Here is a 26439-nt window from a genome sequence, read left to right as displayed (position 1 = left end):
CTTCAACAGTCAACAACATCATGATTCCATCCACCACTATTTGGCTGTGGCTTAAGCACAACAGCAAAACATCACAGAGGCTGCCTGTAGGCTTGTGTTATCTGAGAGCTCTCCTGACTTCTGACAATTCTTGCAACTGTGCTGGTCCAGAAGAGACACTCACAAACCCTGCCTCAGCCAAGCTTTTACAACTGGTGGCACCTGGCCTTTCACAACATGCACTGCACGGGGGTGAAACCGCAAAATGACTTTAGGAGTCCACCTCCTCCCACGATGGTTCCTTAAAAGTACAAATTACATCACAATTGAAAAAGTTCTAGACCACTGCTTTACAAACATGACTTGCTATAGATTAGGAAGGAATTGACTTATTTAGCAGCCAGCCCTAAATAGACAAATAATAAAGAATAAATCTCTCACAGAAAATACACTCCATTAGAAGTAAGAGATTGAAGAGGTACAATGGTGTTTTTAAAATAACTATTGTCAAATGCAGCCTTATTTTAACATTTGAAAATTGTGAAGGAAAATGTTTCACAGTTTCATAATAAAAAACCCAAACAACTTATCCTTTAAGCACTCTTACAAGGACAGACCCAGCAGAGTTTCCCTCGATTCAAAGGTGACTACTTAGGAGTGACAGGCATGTATTGGTATTTGGCAGTTTTTTCTTTATCATTGTGCAAAATGGACCAAAACAATGGATTAGGAGAGGAAACTGCTATCCTTCACAAAGGAAGGAGACAGAGAGAAGTACCATCCCTTAATGCTATTTATACTGCTGCAGCATTCTAAAGCTCAGGGAGCTCTGCAGCATGCTGAACACTACACAGATAGGGAAACAGTCTCTGCCCCAAACAGTTCACACACGTGGGATGCCAGACTAACCCAGCTCACTTCAGTCTCACTCGGTTATAAATCAAACCAGCAGTTTCCAAATGCTGATATTTAAGCAAATGAAACCGCACCCACAGCCCTCTGAGCTGTCTGCCTCTTTCTGCCTTTAGCTTATCAGGATAGCAAAGCCAATTAAAATAAACAGACTTATGATGCTCACAGCCTTTCTGCACCAGGACCATTCATGGAATGCTTACCAAAAAAAAAAAAAATAATTACAAAAGCAGTAAGGCCTGTAGCCAAAATAGCTGGAGTTACATTGCAGGAAATACTTAGGCGATTCTGCTCACAATAGGCGGTTTCCTGCGGCGCAGAAGCAACCCTGGAGCTGCCTCTCTCCCCCAGGAAGGCCCCACAAGGATTGCATCACAGCTTGGCTTCAGAGCATTAAGCCAAGCTCTTTTTGCAAAAGCTCAGGCTTTAATCAGCAGCACGAGGAAAATGGGGGTAATAACCACAGGTAAATCAGCGTTGTTTTCACACACACACACTCCCTTTTTGCCTTCTACAATTTGAAAGCACATTGCTACACATGGGCATGTGTTTTATTCTCTGCATCTGAACCACTGGCTGTATTGATTTTAAGTGGGAAAAAATATAATAGAGAATATATTTATAAAACCAGAAGCACTTTTCCTACACTCTATAATTACTTCTATTCATGCTTCTAAATTGCCTGGCATTTAACAAGGGCTATACTCCAGTTAAAAAGGAAGGCAGTTTACAACTGCCTTTCACTGGTCAAAAAAAAAATAATTTAAAAAAAATATAGAAACAAGAGTAAACCAAAGCCAAAACCAAAGCCAAAAAAAATCCATACCACTGAATTATAGTTTTCCTGTCAGCACCAGTTTGTTCTGCCTATACGAACACTAGCGTGTCATTCTCCCCTTGCTTTCACAAGAGGGAAGAGAGAGTTCCAACAACATGAAAGTTAGCATAAGGCAGCACATAAAACTGCACCCGGGATATACAGAAAATCCTGCACTTCCCTGGCAGCCCCAATTACAAATTCAGCTGACAGGCTGGGGGGATTGTCACACTGCTAGAGCTTACAGGAACACAAGTACCTAACACAGAACCTCAGTGGGTTGGATTGGTTGATAGGTTGGATGCGATGATCTTGAAGGTCTCTTCCAACCTGGTTTATTCTATTCTATTCTACTATACATTAGTCTGATCATTAGTTCAACTGGAAACTCTTCAGGGCAAAGACTTTGTTCAGGCAGAAATTGTGAAAAGTCTCTCATAACATTTGATGTGCTGCACAGAGCATCCACTGTGTTGCTACTACAAATCCATACAGTAAGAATTCATGTCAAAGTACATTTTCCTTTATCATTTCTTAAGCCTCCCAAAGAAGCACTACTCCAACCATTTTTTTCCTTCTTAAGAAAATAAATCACACTATCCCTTCCTTCTCCTAATGAAGTCAGTGGGAACAGGCTCAAGCTCAGACTTTGCATACTTATTATTTGCCATTAGCTATTAACTCCCACTCAGTGAGCCTCAGCTACTTCCCTAGTCACCTGCATAAGTATGTTTTGTCAAACCACAAAATTGCAGGGAAGAACAAAAAAAAAAAAAAAAAAGAAAAGAATGACCATTACAAATCCATTTGGGCTACATCATTATCATTTCAGACTACAACCAAATCCCATTTTCCCTTTGCAAATTCAATTCCCATCAATAGCCCCATACATCAGTGGCTGCTCGTGTTTGTGGCCTCATTTTTTATATTAAAAAAAATTGAAAGATTGCTGCCAATGTCTAAGAGGCAAACTGCATTTTCAATTCCCAACACATGTGCTGCAGAGGAAAAAAAAAGAAAAAAGGAAATACAAGGTAAGGAAAAGAAATGCAAATGAATGCACTGCTATCAGCTGTATATTACCCTAGTGACATTACCATACTTCATATCTCTGCTTACGTACTTCAGAGGAAAAAAATTCACTATCACAGTATCACCAAGGTTGGAAGAGACCTCAAAGATCATCAAGTCCAACCTGTCACCACAGACCTCATGACTAACCCATGGCACCAAGTGCCACGTCCAATCCCCTCTTGAACCCCTCCAGGGACGGTGACTCCACCACCTCCCTGGGCAGCATATTCCAATGGCGAACAACTCAGTGAAGAACTTTCTCCTCACCTCGAGCCTAAACTTCCCCTGGCACAGGTTGAGACTGTGTCCTCTCCTTCTGGTGCTGGTTGCCTGGGAGAAGAGACCAACTCCCTCCGGGCTACAACCCCCCTTCAGGTAATTGTAGAGAGCAATGAGGTCTCCCCTGAGCCTCCTCTTCTCCAGGCTAAGCAACCTCAGCTCCCTCAGCCTCTCCTCATAGGGCTTGTGCTCAAGGCCTCTCACCAGCCTTGTTGCCCTTCTCTGGACATGTTCAAGTGTCTCAATGTCCTTCTTAAACTGAGGGGCCCAGAACTGGACACAGTACTCAAGGTGTGGCCAAACCAGCACAGAGTACAGGGGTACAATGATTTCCCTGCTCCTGCTGGCCACACTAGGTTGTCATTCAAGTAAATTCTTCTATCATTTCACTGAATATTAGTGTACTTCTTGGGTTTCTATTTCACTTACCCAGGGGCAACAAAACGAAGCGGAGATGTATCTTTCTGCACATAAAGTTTTTATTTACTTTGGTGGTTTTTTTTTTCCCCTCCACAGGACCAACATGGGTAGCATGAGATAGATTTCAGCTGAAGCATTGCTTTCCATCTGACAAGACAAAGATCTAAACCAAACCAAAACGATAAAATCGCCACTCACACCAAAAAAGTTACACAACACCTTGGTATGCCAAACCTTCTTTTGTACCCATTCTGCAAAGCATCAGAGAGCAATGAAATCTGCAGGAATCAAAACTCTACACTCCTCAGGAAAAAAAATAAGTAAAATTGTAGTGCATCTTTATTAGAGCTACAAGTACCCAGCATACTGTGGAACTTGCATTAAATTTCAGCATCTGTGCTGCATGGATAATTGGGGCATGCTAGCTGGTCGCTTCTGGTAAACACTCGTTTCATTTCTGATGTGCTGCAATGCAACAGAGCAGCTCTTCAGGGAATTAGAGCAGCCAGGTAGTTCCTGCCAATCACTTCAAGGGTCCGTTCTCATACCAACAGACAGAAGATTCAGACGCAACTCCAATTAGTGCTAATTGTGTTCTCTCCAAGTCCCACTGCAGCCAGTGATGACAGAGACTTCATACATGGTTCTTAACAGAAGTGGCAACACTAATTTTGCTCATTTCAAAAATCCTTTCTGGATACAAAGCTCTAAGCTTGGTAAATAAGTTTACCAAGTTTCCAAATAGCAGAAGAATTCTTTATTTCTAAGAATGCTACACATACATTTTTTTACCTCATGTCACAGCTATCTGACTAGAACATGCTTGTTTTGTAGTTTCCTGTGCTGTATTTCCCTAAAAACAAGGTGGCAAATCTTAAGAGACCTTATTAAAGTTTTAACAAGTTAAAAAAGTAATACAGAAGTGCATACTGAAAAGTTATGTGTCACTCCACAGCATCCCACTCTCAAACCCCATAGAGAGCTCCCACAGGGGCCCAGACTTCAGTGCTGCATACAGGGCCAAAGGACCTTCAACAGTGGCACCATTCAGTTCTGCTCAGAACAGGTTATGCCCAAACTACCCTGACAGCACAGCAGAATACAAGGGCTGCTTCCATATAGGCATAGAAACAGAATGCACTGGGTTGGAAAGGGCCTTTTAAGTTCATCTAGTCCAGTCCCCCTGCAGTAAGCAGGAACATCCTCAACTACATCAGGTTGCTCAGAGCCCTATTAAGGCTGACCATCAATGTCTCTAGAGATGGGGCACCCACCTCCCTGAGCAATCCATTCCAGTGTTCCACCACCCTCATACTATAAAGCTTCTTCCTAATGCCCGATTTAAATTTACCCTTCTGTAGTTTTAAAACCAATGCACTTTATTCTACCGCTATATGCCCTTGTAAACAGTCCCTCCCAGCTTTCTTGTAAGCCCCCTTCAGATACTGAAAGGCCTGGTGCCATACACACCCCTGAAGGACACCACTTGTTACCCATTTCTATCTGGATAATCAAGCCATTGACCACTACCCTCTAGATGTGACCATCCCACCAGTTCCAAACCCACAAAATAGTCCACCTATCAAATTCATATCTCTCTAACTTAGAGAGAAGGATGTTGTGGGCAACTGCCTCAAAGGCCTTGTAGAAGTCCATATAGATGACACCCACTGTCCTCCCCTTGTGCACTGAGTTAGCCCATTGTAGAAAGCCACTACGGTGGTCAGACAGGACATGCCCTTTTATAAAGTCATACTGGCTGCCTCAAATAATCTCCCTGTTCTCTGTGTGCCTTATCAGAGCTTCTACAAGGACCTGTTCCATGATGTTTCCAGACAGAGGTGAGTCCTGAAGGTTCTTTTCCTCCAGTACCACAATGTTCTCCCCAGGCAGACTTCTGCTGGATGTGCTACTGTATGGAGCTACAGGAACCCCTCCAGACATACAAAGGGGTTCTGATGATAGGAATACCACATGCCAGTTTCTCCATCCCTCCCTCTGCAGGCATGGATCTGTTCAGCTGTACAAAGCACTGCCCACAGCTTCCAGAAGGGTCATGCTGGTTAACCACTGACAGAGCACGTTGGATCAACAAAAACTGGCAAAGTTAATTTCAGGTCAATACAGAATTGTCATATTCATCAAGGGAGAGCTTTCAAAGTAGTTTGGTACAAAAAAAAACCCAACTCTCTGTTCTCCACTATCTCTGAGACCCACAGTCAGGAGTCAAATATAGTTTACAAAGGACATTTTGGAAATCATTTTTACACTGCAATTTCACAGCAGTCCTGCAAAGACTGTCTACCAAAGACCCTTTCAAGTAACTGATACAATTCAGACTAAAACTGTATTGGCCACCAACATTTCATGTCTTAACCACTGTATGTTTAGATATACACATCCTCAAATGCCAGTGTCCATGGACTGAAAGCTCATAAACAAAAAAGAAAAATGTTCAGTTTCAACAATTAATTAAGCCAGTTCTCATTACCTCAATTCCATCTGCAATTATAATCATTTCTCATTTAAAATATCTACCACATTTTATTCTTAATTAAAAATGACATCCTTGCAATGAAGTGCAATATGAATTAACAATTCAAATGTTATCTATGCAAATGTGTTAGTCCTTTGATTCCCCCACCCCCCTGCCTTATGCAAAGTCATGTTTAAGTTTATTTTTATTAAGCTTGTATAACTTCACTCAATATCATCTGCTCTGAACTCCACACATATTTCAATTCAAGGCTGTGGAAGTAAGTTGTAAATGGTGCAATTTCTTTTCAAGTCTCATGCCATTCATTTAAGAATCAATACATATGTGAAGAGGCATCTTTCCTAAATATTTTTCTACAAAGATTCTGTGCAATTTTAAGATTTAAAGATACTTTACATATCCAATGGTTACAAACCCAGCCATTTCTTTGGGCCCTGCTGTGTAAAGGCACAAAGAAATTACTGCAACATAATAAAACCCATCTTTGAATCAGCTTTGCCTACACCTAGAGTTCCACTGGCTTGACTTCTCAACATGACACTCTGCCCTCAACCTTTCCACGGGCACCTCTTTGCCAATTTGGTTTTACCTTCCTCTGCAGTGTTTGAGCTTACATTTATATTCCAGATTAAATATACATTTTACCAACACTGATCACTGCCTTGCCCAAAGCTACTCTTATATCTCATTCCAGCAGGAAACTCAGTTTCAGTACAGGACCAGGTGAAACTAAGCTGCACACAGAATCATAGAACGATAAGAGACTGGAAGGGACCTCTGGAGATCGAGTCCCACCTCCCTGGCAAAGCTGGATCACCTAGGGCAGGCCACACAGGAACACAGCCAGGAACATGGATAATGCTGGGGTTTGTCAGTGAGGATCAGCCAGCTCCTGACAAGAGGATGCCTGTCACTGCTGTGTTCCGGCTTCCCTGCCAAAAGAGGGCATCCTGCAACTGGGAAAAATGAAGTAAGTTTTCTTCGGCTGTATGACAGCAAAATGAGGTTATTTGGAACAGCAATTAGCTGTGTATACTTAGTGAGGAAGCAAAGGTGGCCAGCTGCTTCACTGATAAGATCCATACAGAGATTATCATTACAGACCGCAAAGTGAATTTCTCAAGGTCCAGAGGGCTGTGCAACAGCTTTAAACTGAGTCTATACTTATGAGGCAATTAGGCACGTCAATATTAGGCACCAGAAAAACGCAATAGATGAGAGCAAGATCTGCAGTTTACCAAATTACAAGGACGTATCTTGAAGTCAAATTACACGAACACAATTACACAAATTACACTGTAACCTTCAAAGGAAGAGGTCTCCATTGTATTCCAAAAACCTCATTGTGTTTTATTAATAAATTCTGGCAAGACGAAGTTTGAAGTCATACATTTATTTCATTGGCTAGTTTAAAGTCCCCTTTATTCAATGATCTTTTTCTGTCATAATCTCCTTATCTAATTTAAGCAGAGTGCATTCTCTTGCTATGAGTGTAATTTTCATTTAAGTTGCTGTAACTTGTGCATAAAGGAATATGTCAATTCAACTCCCCAGCTAATACATTCTTCTGTGCTACAGATGAGCTAAATGCAGACTATTTATACATCCAAATTTGAGTGTTGTTTTTTATTTTGTCTTACAATAAGGCCAGGTGGCATCAAGACCTACACAGCACACCTGTGAGAAGTTGCAAAAAGCTTTTACACAAATACTAACTCCTTCCTTTCCCCCCCTCCCTCCCCCCCCAACCTGCAAAGCCTGCTTGAGATTAAGGCAAGCAGAAAGCACTGAGAATTCCAAAGGCAGTTCCTTGGCCCTGTTGTTTTATCCTCAGTCTTTTAGAAGCAAGCACGTATTAAGTCTCTCTCTCCCCCTCCAATTATATCATTTGTCCTTTGCTAAGTCTTATCTACATTAAAAAAAATATAATAAAAATTCTTCTACCCAACATTGTAATTGGAGGAGCTGTAAATAGATAATTTAACCTTGGGAGGGTGTTCATTCTCACTGAGCATATCTCTCCAATCTATGAAACAGACAAACCCCTTCACCTGAGCATACCATTCTTTAATTGTGACAGAACTGTGAGATAACTCATTTCAAACAGTTGATCAACCCAGGGGGAGTATGAATGCCCCAACGTTTAACAGACAATGATGCCTTTGTAAATGAAAACTCAGGCTTGCAGAGATGGTTGTTACATGATGAACAGCATTCCAATAACATCACCCAGAGACATACACCAAGAAACTGCCTTTTCAAAAACTATTCAACAATTAGTGGACATACCATTTTTTGATCTGTCTCAGCCACTGCACATTAGTTTACCAGATTCTGGCCTCTCTTAGAAGAGATCTCCCTGAAGGGAAATAGAAAGACTACTGCTATTTGCTCTCTTTGAAAAATTCTACAAGCTCAGTGTCAATGCTGACTTCATGATTATGAAGCTCTAGAGCAAACCAGATTTAGCCAGAAGCCAACCTTGTGAAGGTGTAGCTGTAATGTCCTCTAGGACTGAAGAACACCAAGGAAAGGCTTCTTTTTGTGAAGTGCTGGGTGGTCTGATAGACAGGAACATGCAAGTGGAATCCCAGTTATTAAAGGAAAAACAATAATCAATTTCCTGGGGACTGTACACCATCTCTTCCTCTTTGAATGTCTCCTAGTGCCACAGTGCCATACACAGTGCCCACACATACCACAATCTCCACAAGTATCTTGGATGCATTCAAAGAGATCACTCCTTTGTTTTGCAATATACACCTTCGGTCTTCATACCCGAGGAGAGATATCAGCTAAGCTGGCAAGTTCATGTATAGCTCCCAGCTAAGGTGGCTTTCTGACAGTCTAACTTCACTGATGGCATGGCATTGCACTAAAAAGGTGCTTGTCTCTCCCAAGATACAGAGTGCCACAGTACCCTGGCTGCACTCTCACTCTTGGTCTTCACAGGGATAATAGCAGGAGGAAGTCTTGCCAGCTGATATTCAGTTAAATCTGAGCTGCAGGACATGAGTTTGCCTTTTCCTTTGCCACAACAGTGAAAGATGCTATCCTGGCTTCAGCAAGCTGGTTCACTAAGCTTTGATTGCATTATGCCTGGGCATGCAACAGCTCATCATTGTGCATCAAGACTTGAAAGCACCATCAATAATTTTGCTAGCACCCTCCTGAACCAGAGTCTAGGAGACAGAAAGCACAGCCACCCTCCTCAGAGCTTTTTAACCAAACACACGTCTTCAGTTATCCAAGCTCCCACATTAACCAAGCCAGAACTCTCAAGACACACACACACAGCTGGGAGAATGCAATGAGAAATCTCACACTGTTTCATAATCCGTGTCACTGAATGCAAGGAAACAACTGGATGCCTCCCTTGGTGTCTCCTTTCACTGCATTAAGTATCACACAAGAGAGGAACACAAGAAGCCAGGAAAAACTGTGTATTGTGATGAACATGGTCCAAACTGTTCCAGCCTAATAAAATTTAAATGATTCTCATTCAGGACTGACTTTGGTCTAAAGAGAACAAAGGAGTTCAGTTTGACAGTTACAGGTGCAATGTGCTCACACCAGCCTCCATTGCAGTGGGGCAGGGGATCAGACTCAGCTTCTCTGTAGCTGTCAGATCCAACTCCAGTAACAAAAGCTAGAGCAATTCAACCTGATTCTACATCCTGAAAGTGATGAAAATGCAAACTGTCATCTGAGAGGTTCTGGTTACACACAAGCCAACTTCAAAAAGGTATTTTTAGCATGTTTGTCCATGTTCATAATTTCAAAAATAGCTACAGCCCTGTCCACTGATGCCCTTCTCAGGGATACTGGAACATCAGGAGACATCAAGGGCTTCAGGGACCATGCATCCCATAGCTTTTCTGCTTCTTCCAACTAGGGTTGAAATCAGGACATTAGAAACTGCCAAGATTCTACAAAACACAGTTCCCAAGAATCAGCTGGGTTTCTTTTCTACACCCTCAAATTATCATCAGATCCTCTCAATTATTATATGCCTTGGGCAAATCACCTATCATCTGGTATATCGTACCATGCAGTGTCCCTGTTGTCACTTGCAGAATTGTCATGTGTTGCACAGTGAAAGCTCTGGGCTTCACAAACACTCCTGGCATGGAAGGAAAACAACTGAACTAGGGAAGAAGAGGCAAAGAAAAATACAGCTGAAGTCTATGTTAAAATACATGCTAAAATTAAACTGGCTTTTAGAACACCAGTATCTATTTTACGCAGATTCCATGCCACATTTTCTGTTGTTTTTTTCTGTCTTTCTTGAAACACTAAAGAAAAAATATAGTTGGTAAAATGGAGCATAGACAGGAAAAGGGAGCCAGCTGACTGCAAACATGATTGTACAAATTGTTTGCTGCTGCTTTGGCTTTATTCTTGGGGCAGGGGGGGAAGTCTATATGCATTAGTGTTTGAAAACAAGCAATCTCCACACATTTCCCCTCTATGACACAAACTGCCCAAACTGATGAAGCAACATGTAAACAATGAAACATCAATGCCACTCTAGCTTTTCAGGGAAGAAGCTACAATGAAGTATCATTGTCCTCTATCACTGTATCCTATAGTAGACATTTTTTTCCTTGTCAACATTGCAATAAATCACTCACTAGTCAGATTCCATCTGACAAAGTGCCATCACACTCAAAGTGGAAATCTCCACTGAACTGAACAGAGGTTTTTTTTCCCCGACCAAAACCAAGAGTTCTGTATAAGTAATGACCTGCTACTATGCAATATAGCTTTCCTCCATACCACTCCAGCTTTGGTGCAAAATTCAGAGGTACTATCAGCTTTTATACAAATCCAACCATCTCTGTCTTTAAATTTTACACAAAACCATTAGCTAAACACACTTCAGCGAAAAAAACAACAAGGGCATCTGACTTCAGCATCACCTACCCTATAAAGCAGCCTCATCTATTCTTTGGAGAGTGATACTCTTCAAAAAATAAAACCCCAAAAAACCCAAACACTAATCTCATTTTGCAGTTTGGCCTATAAGCATAGACTCTGACACACATTATGAATCCCCAAGGTAAAGGTAGTTCTACTCTACTACTACAACATCTGCTAAATATTCATTCTAATCCACCTACTAACTGCTTTACTAATGGAAGAAACCTATTTGGGTATATTACTCCTAAGCTTAATTACTACTATACTAGATTCCTACATATGTATGTATCAACACATAGCAACTTGAATGCTAAACAGCACCTCAGAAGTGCCCAACAGACCAGGCAAAGCAGAGGGCTGATCCTAAAGCATCAGAGCATCCTCCTTACTAGCAAGGGTATGACACAAAATACCCAAAATCAGGTGCTAATGTCTGGAAGGCTGCTTCAACTGCTCAGCATTAAGGGAAAGAGCATCACAGCCTGAGTTTACACATTCACCTCTGGCGATTCCAGCTTGAAGGCCACATCAGGCCTGGATAGCAAACACTGCATTCACACAAGGGCCCAGCTACACCAGAGAAGGATATGGAGAAAAGAAAGGAGCCCTCAATCCAAATGGGAGGGCTCATGCAGAGGAGAGGCAAACCCTTACAGCAAAGACAATACAGTGCTCAGGAAGGCAGCACTGCAGCTCTTGCTGCATTTTGCTTTTGCAGCAAGGATGGTGGCTCGGGTACCCACGTAGTAATGACTGCCTGAATAACTACAAAGGCCAGTGACCATCAGAACAATTCATCAATGGAAGACAGTCAAGAGGAAAGAGCAAAGGATTGGCAAAGCAGCTTTCTAAGACTATTGATAGTTCTGAATAACAAACATTTCTCTAGACTAAAGACACCCTAACAGTTTATTATCTTTAAAGTCCAGCTCAAAGAGGTCTGGAGCTTCTGTGTGCGTATATATGGATATATAAACACACATACATATACACACACAAAACCTCAGCACTGGTTCCTTCACAAGCAGCTTGGCATTACTGAAGCATCATCCTGAGGAGGACAACAGAATCACTTAATAAAACCCAAGCAGGTAAGTAGGCCTCTCACATAGCATATGTGAGGAGAGCAAGGGTTTAAGCAGCAAAACAAATAGAGCCTTCTCCACTTTGCTTGCAAGCATGAGAGCTAGAAGGTGGTTCCAATTGTTGTAATGCTGCTTGTATCGATCATAGCAGAAGTCACTGAAAAGCACCAAGGGAAGCACTGAACAATTCATCAGCCTTCCACAGCAGACAGGACAGTGCTACTGGCTTTGATCGTTTATTTTGCTCAGTATTGTATCACCCAAACAGTCAGTGAGAAATGATGTTCACCAAAACGATGTGTTTTATTTCCAGCTCATCAAGGGAGTATTCTCAGTAAGACCCATGTGCTTCAACATATTTTCCATGGAATGCAACCAAATGTAGCAAGCTCCAGAACAGCCTGTTTCACAAATAGAAGTGAAAAGGCAAATTGAACCGCATGCCTTGTCTCTCATGGTCAGTGTATGTGGCTTAGAAACATCCAGAAAGAGATTACTGTTTTATTCCAGTGGGTGCTCATAGTCTCAGTTAAACAGAAAACACAACTGTCAGGTAAATTAAAAACTGAAGATCAGAACAGAATTATTCAGCAAGTGAGTTTGTTACTAATAGAGTGCAAATGAGACGAGCTAGAGTTGTTACTCCTTGGCAGCATACATCTTACAAGCCTCATCTGGCTCTGCAGACACAGTCTGCACCCAAAATGCCTGAAGATGTCTCCCAAATACAAAAGCAAATCGGGGAATGCAATCTCAAAGTACAGAACTGAAGAGTCATCGATCAAGACAGCAATCAAAACTGTAAAGCGTGAAGGTGTAATCAAGACAACCACAAAATTGTAATGCTCCTCAGATCCAATCAAAAAAGTTAATTTTCTTCCTAAGTTGGTTTTCACCTTGAAAGCTAATTGTTGAAAGACAAGAGGTCACACTGCTTAATAACTTGAAGCAGTACGTGCAGATAGTGTTTGACATGAGGTATTAATTACCTCTTTGACAGGGAATCTGTTTGTGCTGCAATGTATTGCTTGGGATCCACTCAGCTAGGTGTCATTAGAGTGGGGGCAAGTCACTTCTACCTTACATTCCCAGATCACTGTGTACCAGGTCTGCTCATGTATTTAACACAGCTGGATTCTTGGCACGTAAAACAAATTCCTGTGTGGTTTTAAGTGATTGGGTTAAAAGAAATGGTTGGCTGGTTTGATATCAATTTCAAGCAATTCACACACAACTTATATTGCCTTCAAGGACGAAGGAAATGTGCTCTTCATTAGTGTCATCCAGTTGCTAACTCTGTTTAGTTCCTACAAAACTCTGCTTAATAGTTTACTTATGGGAACAGAGCCTTCCTTTGATTACCAGGGCAGCCAGATCTGTCTGGTTTGGCCCATGGTTTGCCCTTTTCCTTGATTCATGAACATACCTGAATTAAAGCAAATGGGAGTAAAAGAGAAAGTGAGAAAAAAAACTAAATGCAAGAGATTAAAGTAACGGGTAGCTCATAATACTTGGGAACTTCAAAGGAAAACCAAACAGGAAATGAGATTTAGAATACCCCAAAGGGTCTTATATTTAGAATTAAGAACTCCAGGAATTGTTGAACATTTCTGAAATTGAGAAGCATTGGGCAAAATCACAGCAACCTAGAGAACCAGCTGGTAAAAATACTGGCATGCATTTTTTCCAGGGACTCAAGTTTCACCTTGAACAACTTGAAAAAAAGATGAAAAAAACCCCAAACATGCTCATACAGACACTGGCCCAAATTAAAACCAGAAGAGGTAGGGCAAACATCTTAGCAAAAACTTCTGCAGCAAGAGCCAGGTTGTCAGCACAGCAGTGGGTCTATCCTTCCTGGAAATGCTCTTTCTTAAGACAAAACTCTTTCTTCCAACTAGATACCTACATCAGTGACCAGAAATCTTACCAGTGAAAACTGGACTTGCATAAACTCTGTAAACCCCAAAAGTGACCATTACGGAGTCATGTGTCTATTTCTGTCCATCTGGGCAGCCTGTACTGCAATCTAAACAGGATGATTTCCTGCACCCTGTGATCAGCTCACCAGAACAGCAACACCAACACATCTTATTTTGGACATTTGACCAAAGCACTACCTTCATATGTTTATTTTAATACTACATTATGATTCACCACTGCCTTATCTAGGAAGCACCGACACTGCTTCAGTCTGAATTCCACATTGAACTTAACCCAGGTTAATTGCTATTGCTGGCAATCTGCTGGCTGTGTGGTAAAAGCCAGCTGACAACATGACAACAGCCTCTTACATGAATTGGTGTGATACAGAAATATCCAAGCCAAGGACTAAAGACACAGAGAATCAGTCAGACTCTGCTTTTTTCCACTGGAAGTTATCCCTGAAGAGCAGTGCCCAAATGTGCTGGGGGAAGCCTGTGCTGCCCTGCCAGTGCGGGACTACTGGGTCAACAACATTCACCACAGCCCACAAGCATATGCTTCCCCTGAAGTGGTTTTTAAACTACTTTTAACTGCCAAGTATTCTTCACCACATTTATTTCTCAGTGTTGATTTAGAATAAATGTTTATTTTTAAATCATATGTGACATTTTGTTAGGTATACTGGAAAACAAACTCATTCCTACATATGCAAAAATTAGGAATTAATGAGGTCTGGCAATTATCTTGATGGAAAGAACCAACTGACTTAGTTGAACATTCAGGGGTTTGCTAAAAAAGGAAAGTCTGTTCTAGTAGTTAAAAAACAAACAAAATTGCTTCTTATTGATTTTAATTTAGGTTGAAACACTAGCTGTCTCTCCAATGAAGCCAGAAAGGGAAACAACTATAAATGAGTACAAGATGTGATAAGATAGACAGATTCTTAAGCAATCTAGTACAGAGATGACCTCCAGTTTAGACAGTAGTTAAAATATGATATCATACATATGGATCAATAAGTAAGTTTGCATTTGTCTCAGCTCCAAACCCTGGAAAGCTACATGTCTTTTTTGTTACTCTAAAATATTGCCCAATTAAGCTGTACTTTTTTTTTCCTTTCCTTACAGATCCTCTAGATTCTAATTTACAAATAAAATCAAGAGAAGCAATTAAATGTTAAGTACTATCAGCGTGTTTTCCCAAGTGATGCACATGTGCAAGAGAACAGAAGTAGTCCAATCTTGATACAGACCAGGTTACAAATTGAAATACACTTGTATAACCATTACTTGCAGGCTTCACGCTCCAGCAAGTAATAACATTGGGCACCACGCTCCCCTCCCATGCACAGCAGAGCTTGGACCACGAGTCTCTCACAGGCTGCAGCAGCTGCAGCTACACTTCTCTCCTCCAGCCTCTGGGGCAAGCACAGGGACAGCAGGGACAGCCAGGACCTTAGGGTGCACGGTAAGAGTATATGCAGCACAGAACAATGCAGGAAGGGACTTCTGGTGATAGCCATCTAGTCCATCACTTTGAAGACTAGGCATTCATCTCTGTTCTCCAAGCAGTACGCAGTGCTCAGGCCCACCTGACTCTAAATGTGCCCTGTCTTCCTGAAATACATGAGAAATAGCAGTGTTGATCAAGCACAACTGAGTTTTTGATCCTTTCAGCATATCAGAACTCGATCCAATACTACCTGGATCAGGTGGTCTCAGCTTCTTGGCTCCAGCATTTGGAAGCCTGCACTTCTCCCTTCTACTTCAGTCATAAGGATCTCTCTGCCTTCTCATCTACCTCCACAGACACCAGAGCATCTTCCCAGACAGGATAATATTAGCTGGAGCAGAAGAGATTAGTTTTACTTGATGTATGGTGCAAGTTTGCCCAAAACTAACACAATTCAGATGAAAAGCTGAGAGCATCCAGGGGAGGCCACTCTAACAGAAAACAAAGGTAACAGAGCAGATCTTGCTATTCACTCACTAGTCAGTCCCCTCAACTCCATAGAGCAGCAGAGTAAGGATACTACACAAAACACTTTCTACTAAAAGCAGCTGCATGACTAAGGGTAACAGGGTTTGGGAATAGACGGCAAAAACAAAAGCCCCAAAGAAACCTTTTGCCTCCTTGGGGTTACATCCAAATCATAATCCTCACTCCAAGTTTCTGATGAAGCTCTACTGTGATACTCATGCTAGTGTCATCCACACACGATTGCCAACTGTCAGAAGGCCACAGTCCTATCGTTCTGCAGCTGTGTGAAGGTTTGGGTTTACAACATGTAACACAAGTCAAACCAAGATACCCATTTTAGGTAACTCCACAAAAGGTACCTGGACTGTTATGAGATAAACTGACTGCTATGTTCTTAAAAACTGTGGAGCTACAAAAGGGTATCAAGTAAACCAGAACAAATGATGCCTCTAAGACACCACAATCACAGAGGACTTCAAAGAAGCTTCCCCTTCTTTCTGCTGCTAAAATAGCAGTATTTGAGTCATGTAAAAAAGGAGACACATTTAAAGAGTTTATTTTAATAAAGATAAAAACCCTAAGAATTCGTGATTCAGACCACATCCACTGAACAGCAGACGATTTTGTTCAACACTAACTCCAATAAGGATCTAAAAGTCATAGGAGACAAACAATCAACGTACGCTTTCTTGCTGTGGCAGAAAAACAGGCCACAGAAAATACTTGGACAAACAGAAAGGGTAATACAATCACACAAGTATGGTAGGGATAATACCAGTGTTCAGTTCTGGTGTGCACCTTTCTGAAAAGAAGTTGAAGAGATTGGAAAAAAAGACACACACACGAAAAGAAAACCCTGCTAGAAAAATTACTCAAGGACTGGATAATATGTGATAGCAAAGGGCTTGTTTAGTTCAGGTCACTGAGTTAATCAGGACACTGTGACATGGTTTTATTGTAACATGCAAGTACTTCCACAGTAGCAAATTATCAGAGGAAGGCTCTTTAATAGAGAAAAATTAAACATATAAGACAGTAGTTAAAGTGGTATTTGAGTTCCATAGCTACAGCAGGTAATTCAAATAACCACTTTTTTGTTTGCTTGTTTGTTTTAGTAACTACTTTACTCAAATAAAAGTTCATCACTTGAGAATGGACACCAAACAACTGATTAAAAACACCTCACAGCGCTTGACAAAACAAATACCTTTGCAAAAAGGTCAAAAGAACTAGACATGTCTCCATACAACAATTCTAGGGACTGAAACATGTACGTGTCCTCCAAAAAGCCAGAGAACTGGACACCTCTGCTTCACAGCAAACAGACTCATACAAACCCATGGGTTTGTATTCGACCACACAGTAAAAGAAAACCCTCCAAAAAGCACAAAGACTGCATCAAAATAATGCACCTTTGACACAAAGCCAGATCATGGACAAATTGAAAAGAACATGAACAGTCACTTCTCAGAATAACGCCATGATGAGGGTTATGGTGCAAAACCTCACCTGATGAAAGCTGCCACAGAAACATCGTGTAATGAGAAGTTCCAGCAGCTGAGGACCTGCCATTATGCCAAGACAAAACGTTATAAACTTGCACATGTTGTGCCCCAGGTTTACAAGGTAACAATGAATTAATTCACAGTAAACAGAAAAACAGTGCTTTACAATGCAAAAACAACGGAGTAAGAAACAATTTAAAGAAGTGCTGTCACCGAACACATCATTTTAACACTTAAGGAAAACTGCACAAAGGTGTTGCTTTGGAACACAAACAGTTATACAAAAGCCATATAATCTGATGCAAAACCCTTGGGCAAAGAAGGAAAAAAACACACAACTAATTTTAGAATCTCCATTAGCAGCTCTCACCAATTAAAATATGATGCAACTGCTGTCAACAGGCAAATTTTAGTTGTATTTAATCATAGATTTAAATACAAAATACACAAGCTACCACACTATAAGAATAATATGTAAACTAGTTGCAAATAGCTTGGAAGCCAACAAAAGAAATATTGGACTGGTTATTTCTGCCTGCCTACTAAATGGATGAAACATTTAAGTCATGTCGCACAAACTCTCATTTCTACGTTGACTGCAGCAAATCTATACCATAATCTCCAGAAGTCTGAAAGCACCTTAGGAATCTAAATGCCAGTGAAAGTCTATCGAAAATTTAATCCCTAAACTCACTTGTGATAGCAATGTAATCTGCACTTAATTATCTGAAAGCTACTAGGTATCTTTGTCTCAGCTTGGAGCTCCCAGGTGGTGGGGAGCAGGACAGGGATGGAGGGATGTAAATCTCATGCTGAAGAGCCCTAAATTGAGGGTTAAATAAATATACATTAGACCCCCCCACACACCCCCCCAAAAGAAATTCCAACCACACAATTAAAAAGTAAATAACATCACTATATTTGCTCTAAATGACTTAGCCAAGACTTACTTATTTTGAGATGTGTATCAGTAACTTCCCTACTTTGCAAAAAGTTTTTTAAATCCAGAGGAGGAAGGGGAATGGAAAGAAATAAAGACAACCAAAACCATAAAAAACCCCAAACAACAAACAAAAAAAACCCACCACCAACCACCACCCAAAGAGATTTAACAGTAGGACATTTCTAAGCACATCAGACTGATGCAAAAGCGTGCGCTGGTTCTCAGGGGTGCAGGGAAGAAATGCAGCAAGGCCCAAAGAAAGTACCTGGCTTTGCTGTTTAGGATCAGCAAGATGGGGACATAACTGTTTCTATTTAGCTCTGCAGTTGAAGAATGGCTTATCTAGTGTAGCAGCACAAGTGAGTCTACTGTCATAACCCGCTTAGTGTTCACCACTTGTTAGAGTGCTTTTCCATTCTGGGACAAACAACACTGCTTTTCAACCAGCCTAACAATCCAGCAAAGGGACTGCAGGACTAACACTTCAGACTGCTAAAAAACAATAATCCAAATTGTATATGTAAAGAAAGAGCAAAGGAGTACTTTGATTAAAACAAGTATCATATCATTGTGTATGTTTCCTACAAGCCTGCTACAAGGATGGAAGGATGGAAAGAGTGAAGTGTGGGGAATAAACCAACTGTCCGCTTTGCCTTCAAGGAGTTATCAGATAGCTTTCCTTTACTGTCAACAGAATAAACTGACTCCCACCAGAAGAACTTTAACAGCACTCTGTCAGGGAGACAGGCACATTTTATTTCACAAAAGAGAACAAAACAGCTGCCAGAAGACCAAATAACATCCCACATTTTGCTTCTAAATACCAATTCAGCTCTTCAGGACTCAAGGTCTCATTCATTACATATCTGCAAAGCAGAGAAAAGGATTTTTCCAAGCAGCTTTCCTAAGCTAAGCATCCAAGTCTCAAAACACCTAGATTTTCTTTAGAAAGGCCTCCATGCTATGAATGCAAAGTCCCTCCAAGCAAGCACTGGCACAGGATAAACATATTCAGGCATTACTGCATAATTTATGCATAGAAAAACTGCAACACCCACATCAGTTGAGATTTTATGTGTCAGTGCTGCTGGCAGGAGCATGATGTGGTCAGGTTTTAAGTTCTGGAAAATGGTTCATCATTATTCAGATGACTTGATAATTAAGAATTCTAGTACTTCAACTCCCAAGCAAACTTAGAGATGCATAATAAAACCACATTAAAAAAAATAAATAAAGCTATGTACTAACTGATTTTACTTTAACCATAGTTCACTTGAAGACTAATTCAAATTGCTGTAAAGGGAGCCCATTCACTGTAATAAAAACATATCTTACAGTGATTGCACAACTTCTCTACTGCCCTGTGTCCTCCCTCCTCCTCCAGTCAGCTGGGAGTTCATTCACCACCACTGTTTCCTTCAGCTTTCCATTAATACTGCTAGCAATCAGAGAATAGGAAAAATGAAACAAACCCAGCAATATCCATGGAGTACTACAGTATCTTCACTGCTGTGCTTGCAATCTGCACCCTCACTCATTGTTCACTTTCTGGGTGGGAAGAACTTCTGCTTAGGAAACAAGTGACAGCTCAAGGCATAAACCAGGAATTCACTGTGTCCTGGCAGCTGTGCTGCAACACAACTGTACATCGAATGACAAACATTTGAAGACATGATCAGTGTAGCCCTGATTCATCTAAGAGTACACCTGTCCTCACTCAAGTGAGGCAAAATTACTGGAACTGTACCATGTGTTAGTAGTATTAAAAGAAAGAAGCCAGTCTGAGTTGCCCCAGGGTAAGTAACATGAATGCATACATGTCAACATACAAAATAGATATGATCAACTACTGCAAGACACTGAGTAATGGAAAACTTAACAGCAACTAAGGATCATTTCTCCGCATTTTTTTTCCTATGAGGTTACTGGCACACGTAAAAGCTAAGTGCTTTCATCAAAGTTATTCTCTAGTTGGGCATCTCCAGTTGGCCACGCTCCAGGTTCCTCTGCTTAGTATGAAAGTGTGCATTAATTCACATCTTCTTTCTCTGCTTTGCTTCCAACCCTTGCATGTCTCCACAAAGATGATACAGTTTTTTCTGGGAGTAACTCTGGCAATGGATAAAGTCACATTCCCATCAGCTTGGTACAAGAAGATGCAGGTTCTCAATTTTAACTTGGAAGAAACATCGACAGAAGTTTACCTCACAAAGAAGGGGGGAAAATGTAAAGATATTTAGGCACCTAAAGCATTAAGCAGTCCCCAGAGGGGATGTATCAAACCATAAATTAACCCCTGAAGTGCATCTCTGCATCCTCAAATGATTCCATAGCTTTTAAAAAGAGACCCTCATCACCTGATGAGAATCCACTTCCTCAAATCCTTTAAAACTTCTGTTCAGAATTAAACTTTAAGTAGCATGGGCATGTAACTATAAATAATTACAATTTCATCAACACACAGGAGCAACTCCAATCTTTAAAAATGGAAGCACACAGAAATTAGTCTCATTTTTTCATCATTTCTCAGATTAAAATTATATATTAACTAAAGTACAATGTTATTACTATACCCTTAGGCTTCAGAGCATATCATATTAATTTGGCTGCTAAAAAGCACCAAGTGATTAACAATTTTTCCAAGGACAGTTGAGATTAACAGTTTGAACTCCTTTCTTTAATTTAACCACAAACCTGCACATTGAAATTAGAGACAACACTAATAACATTTTATTCCAGAAATGTTAGTCCTGGAGCACTGATCAAAAGATGAAATAGAGTCCACACCTTTATCTGTCTTCTCTGTAAGAGGAAACAAACCCCAGCTATTAAACTTGCACAACTTGATAACAGTATGGCTCTGACTCAGTGCACATACAAAACTTCAGACAACGCTTGTCCCTGCAAAGACCCAGAAACTGGGAGTGAAACCATCACCCCAAAATCAATAGGGTGTTTTCCAGTGATTTTTTTATGGCACCGAGAAAGAACTATTTGTCCAGCAGAGGTTCCCCACATAGATGCAGAAGGGACAGATAAACAACGGAACATCTCCGCACTAGATTCATGGAAGTCTTCACCGCTCTGACCAAGACTTCCATTTTCTGACCAGAATAATCATTTTAAAAAAGCTTTCATTTCCATTTCTTAGACAAAAATGAGAGCAAATAGGGGGTCAGAGAGCAGTAATAAAAACCTTAACTCATACACAGAGGCAAAAAATCCTCCTCATTCTTCCAAGCAGAGTAACACCCTGTCTGAACACAGGTTTTGCAGACACTGCAAACACCTCAACATGACTGAAGGAATTCCCATTACCCTCAAATAGTGTTTTCTATCTTTTTTGAATATACCAAAATTGCTTCCTCACATGATGCTTCTTCCTTCCTCTCTAATTCAGGAAGCTACTACTTTTGCTGCTAGTGCAGACAGCTCCTGTGACTACCTGAAGACTTTCCAAAGCTGTACCCAGGCTCCATTAACTGCAAACCAGCTCCTGTGAATCTGCTAATGGACCGAAAAACTCTCCCTTGAGTTTTGCCACCCAAGAAACGTACCAGCAAGCTTAGCTCTTACAGCCTGGGAAGGCTCACTTGACATTCTTTTTCTGCAAGGATTCCATTAGCAACTTCCTGTAACAAGGCATGTTTTTAAAAGGCACTGAAAATAAGGGATAATTAAAATGTAAGAAGTGTCATCTTCATAAAAGCCACAGGACTAAATAAAGTCTTGGAGGGCCCTCTCCTGTACATTCCGTTTTTCTCCACGTGCACAACGCACCTTCCTCTTTAAAAATCTTTAATAAATAAAGTCAGTCTTCTCTGCTCCTTTAAAAAAAATCTGAAGTAGCATTTCATTAGTTCATAGGGAAAAGCTCTCATCTATTTTTTTTCCTCCAAGCAGAAGACAGTTACATGCAAAATTAACTCTCAGCTCAGAACTATAAAGACTCAAAATCCAAAACCCATTTACAGGCAGTTACCAGGTCAGCAACAATTTGATCCATTACCAAGGAGTTAATCCAGACTCAAGAAAATTACTTCCATTTATGCATCTAGCCCAAGAGAATGCTAATAACTGTCACTCCTTCGACCGGCCTGTCACAGCAACAAGGAAGAATGGCAGAAATATTTGTTGGGTGCTTTTTTAAGGCAAAAATGCATGCTTTCTTGGCAAAGTGCTGGAAACTAGGTAGTACGGATATCACAGTGAAGTTAATATTTGTGTCTCTCTGATTTTTGGTTCTGTGAATTTAGATTAATGAGCCGACAAACCCCATGGAAACAACCTCTCTTACCTTGTCTTAGTTTGATTTATTAACCAATGACAAGCCCACAGAGAAACACACTACACTTAACACTTGAGAAAGATATGGGTAATGTTTTGCTCTTTTTGTGTGAGAACGACTACTTCCTTCTATTGCAACCAAATAAATAGCAACAGAAATACCTACTTAAACAGTACAAACCCACCACAATCTCCCTAACAAAGGAATACTGCAGAGACTTGTTTTCTGCGTGGTTCATTTATTGTTGCTGAACAAAGAAAAAGTAGCTTTTTTGTTTCTTTACAAAGTGAAGCAGAGGAAAGAAATACACTTGTAAATTAACACAAAGTAGCAAATACTTCAATTCTCTAATCCTCCAGAAGACGCTATGAAAAGGTAATGAAACATTTTGTTGTAGATACTAAACGGTTAATATCTGGCCGGGATTCCCCGCCAACACAAATTCCGATGATTTGCCATTGGATGTTGTCAGCACCAATGTCCTGTTATAGTCCACCGAGATCCTCCCTGCAGCTTTCCTGCCTCTGGCATCTCTGATGTACCGGATCAGAGAGTCTGGAGCGTCCCCGTTTATCACGATGTTTCTCTTACCACCCCCTTGCTCGCACGCACACACAGATATCGCTGCTTTTCAGCAAGCAGAAGGCATAAAAGAGCAAGCAGCTCTGTACAAAAACTAAATGCATAAAAGCCTTCTGGAAAATAGTTTGCTTCCCAAGCAAATCTTTAGCTACGAACAGCCCTGAAACATTCCCAAGTATTACACAGATGGTTTATAGCTTCGAGCGTTAGGGGTTTCACCTACACATAGCAAACGTCCCTAGACCTACTACTCTCTGCTTGCATTTGTCTTTATATCCAAACCATAATGCAAATATTATCTGTTTCAAACACACTGATCTAAATCAGCAAGTCATACAATACTGTCATATTAAACCTACATCATAGCTTGTTTTCCTGAAGCATTCCTGCAGCCTGCCTTCTAGATGTAATTACTACACGATATATATCAGAACCAGAGAGAAAGGCTTCACTCTGAAGGCTGGAATTGAGAAAAAAAATCAATATAAAGATGATAAATGTTTCTTCAAGAGCTGCAGCGGTACTGCCCTCCCTCCAACTTCTTTTTTTTTTTTCCCCCTTCATTTAATTTTACCATACGAGAAGCTGCTGCAAGGACTGGGATATGATGGGTCTGTCCAATTATCCCCCCCGTTCTGGGTTAGGAAAAAGCAGTATTGTGGGAAAAGAAAAGAAAAATGAAGCGAAGTGGAAGTTCCTATAAAGAACTTCTAGAAATTAAGCCTCCAGAAAATAATTATTTCTTTTCACATTCGCACACCTGGACGCAGCCAACAAACCCGGCTGCATCAAGGAACTCTCAGAAGAGACAGGAGTCGTCGCGGAGCCTTGAGGCCCTCACAGGGGGATAGGGGGCTCGCCCTGCCCATGGCCCCTCACACTATAACCAACCCACCGCTGCCAGAAGGGGGGAAGCGCCGTCAGAAGTAATTAGACAAAGCGCTTTCGAGCATTCAGCGGAGCCGGCCGCTCCCGGACAGTCGCCGTCAGCCACACACGCGGCGGGGGCAGAACGAGAAGCGCTCGCGGTGTCCTGGGGCCGACTCGCGGGGGCTGCGCGCGGGCGGGGCTCGCGCTGCGCGCCAGCGGAGTAGGGGGCGCGCGGCCCCGCGGGGGCGCCGGCGGCGCGACAGCGCCCTTAGCGGCTGGCCGGGGGCACTGCGAAGGCGACGGGAGCTGGAGCCCCGCGCGGGTACCGCGAGTTCCCCCCGGGCCGGGGGCGCTCCCGGGGCGGGGGTTAGGGGAGACGGGGGCGCGGGGTCCCACCGCGGGGCGCGGAGCTGGCCGAGCGCTCACCGACCCCGTTATAGGTACTCCATACATTGCCGGACGAAAGGGAAAGGGGACGGCGAGCAGCGATGCACAGATACAAGCCACGGGGTTCACAGGCGTGTGGGAAGCACGGCGGCCGCGGGGTGCCCCGCAACCTCAAAACCCCTCTCCAAATGGCGTGAGGGATGGTTGCGGGAAGCCAGCCGCGGGTGCGGAGCGGGCGCGCAGCCCTTGCGCCCCTCCTGCCGTACCAAGGTCAGTGCGCCGGCACGGCGAGACACCCACCGCGGACATGAGTGGGGTGGTTAGAGCAAAGACCCGCGCACAACTAAGTTTTTGGCGGGGAACGGGGGCTGCAGCAAGAAATCGGAGCACGGAGTCACGCTCCCTGCGGGGCGGCGAGGGACAGTCCCGCAGCACAAAGGCAGCCCCGGCAGCCTCGCGAAGGAAGGGCAGCACACAAGGACCCCCTCCGTTCGCCCCACGCCGTCGGGGGCTGCAATGCACCGGAGAGAGCGGACACCGCGCCCGGAGCGCGGAACCGAGCCCATGCACTGCGAACGGCTGCACTCGCGGGCAGCGCTGCCCACAGCCGGGAGAGTGCTATGGAGCTGGGGGAAACCCAATGTTGGAGCCACCCGTGCAGTGGGGCCCCCACGGTCCCCGACGCATTATCCGCCCTCGCAGGGTGCCCCGCCGGCACCCCACGGGGGTCGCAGACACGTGTGGCAGAGGCAGCGGAAAGCCCCCCGCCTGCCGCGTTCACTCACCGGGAAAGCACACCACATCATGGAGCACGGAGCTGGTGATTTTCAAGAAAAAGATCCACCAACACGGTTGCAGTAGCCTCCGCATGTCCAAAGCCGCACATCGAAAGGGGAATAGGGACTAAAATAATTAACGCACAGGAGAGGGGGAGAAAAAAAAAAAAAAAAAAAAGGAAAAAACCAAAACCCAAAAGCAAAAAAAAAAAAAAAAAAAAAAAAAAAAAGGCAAAAAACCCCAAACTTGTTGAAAATAAGTTTCTCCCCGCGCCCCTCTTCCTGCGGGAGAAAGCGGGTGGGCTCCGGGTCGCCTCCTCAACGGGGAAAAAAAGCCGCGGAGACGGGGTGCAGGGGGAGGACAGAGCGGGTGCGCCGGCGGGGCGCGGGGACCCCCCGCGCAGCACGGCGCGGGGCGGCGCGGGGCAGCGCGGCTCAGGCGGGCAGCGGCAGCAGGGCGGGCGGCATGCCGCGGACGGGGCGCTCAAAGCCGCCTCCGCGCACGGGCGGGCGGGCGGCGGTCAGCCGGGGCCCCGGCGCGCTCCATCCTGCCGTACAGGAAGTGGCGGGCGAGCCCGGATCCTGGCGGAGACTTTAAAGCGGGGCGAGGGAGAGGGAGCGCGGCGCGGCGGCGAGGCGAGGCGAAGCAAAGCGAGGCGGCGGCGCGCCGGGCGCCCCGGCGGCGCGCCCCCGCCGCCCTTAAAGCGGCCGCGGCAGAGGGGGCGGGGGCGCGCGCGCGTCGCGGCTCCCCCTCTCCGCCTCGTGTGCGCGCAGCCTAGCCGCTGCCCGGCGCCACACCGCGTCCCGAGCGCTCCCCGCGCGCTGCCTGTGGGTGGAGGGGGGCGAGAGTTTGGGGGGCATCGTATCCCCAGCCGAGGAGATCTGCTGCTAGTAGGGTCGGGGTTTGCGCTCCCTTCCGCGCCCTGTCTCCTTGAAGTTATGTGTGTCATCGATGCTGCCCGCGGTGCCTGCTGCAGGGGGGCCGGGGCTTGGTGGTGGGCGCCCGTGACCTCCCTCCACAACGCGGGTTGCCAGAGGTGTTCGTGTGCCCCCTCCTCCCTTCCTCCCCCCTCTTCCCAACCCCCCCACCCCCACCCCCCCCCCGCCCCGAAATCATCCAGCGTCCTCTGTTCCCTCCAGTACCGTGCATCACTCTGCGTATTGCCAGAGGTCCCCCACAAAATCTTACAACCTAA

The 26439-nt window shown here is 43.3% G+C and overlaps 1 protein-coding gene across 1 annotated transcript in view; it reads right to left on the bottom strand.

Moving 5' to 3' along the window:
• Nucleotides 1–25824, bottom strand: part of PTPRG (protein tyrosine phosphatase receptor type G) — a 427661-nt gene extending 401837 nt beyond the window's left edge. Inside the window, exon 1 of the mRNA XM_068154239.1 lies at nucleotides 25253–25824. Coding sequence (XP_068010340.1) covers nucleotides 25253–25337 — 85 coding nt within the window. The 5' untranslated portion in view covers nucleotides 25338–25824. The remainder of the gene's footprint in view (nucleotides 1–25252) is intronic.
• Between the last annotated feature and the right edge of the window lie 615 nt (nucleotides 25825–26439).

The sequence above is a fragment of the Melanerpes formicivorus genome, unplaced genomic scaffold (genome assembly GCF_026170545.1).
Source record: "Melanerpes formicivorus ecotype bairdi unplaced genomic scaffold, bMelFor1.0.p_v2 SCAF_28, whole genome shotgun sequence".
Lineage (NCBI taxonomy): Eukaryota > Metazoa > Chordata > Aves > Piciformes > Picidae > Melanerpes > Melanerpes formicivorus.
This window is presented reverse-complemented; position numbering and strand designations above follow the sequence as displayed.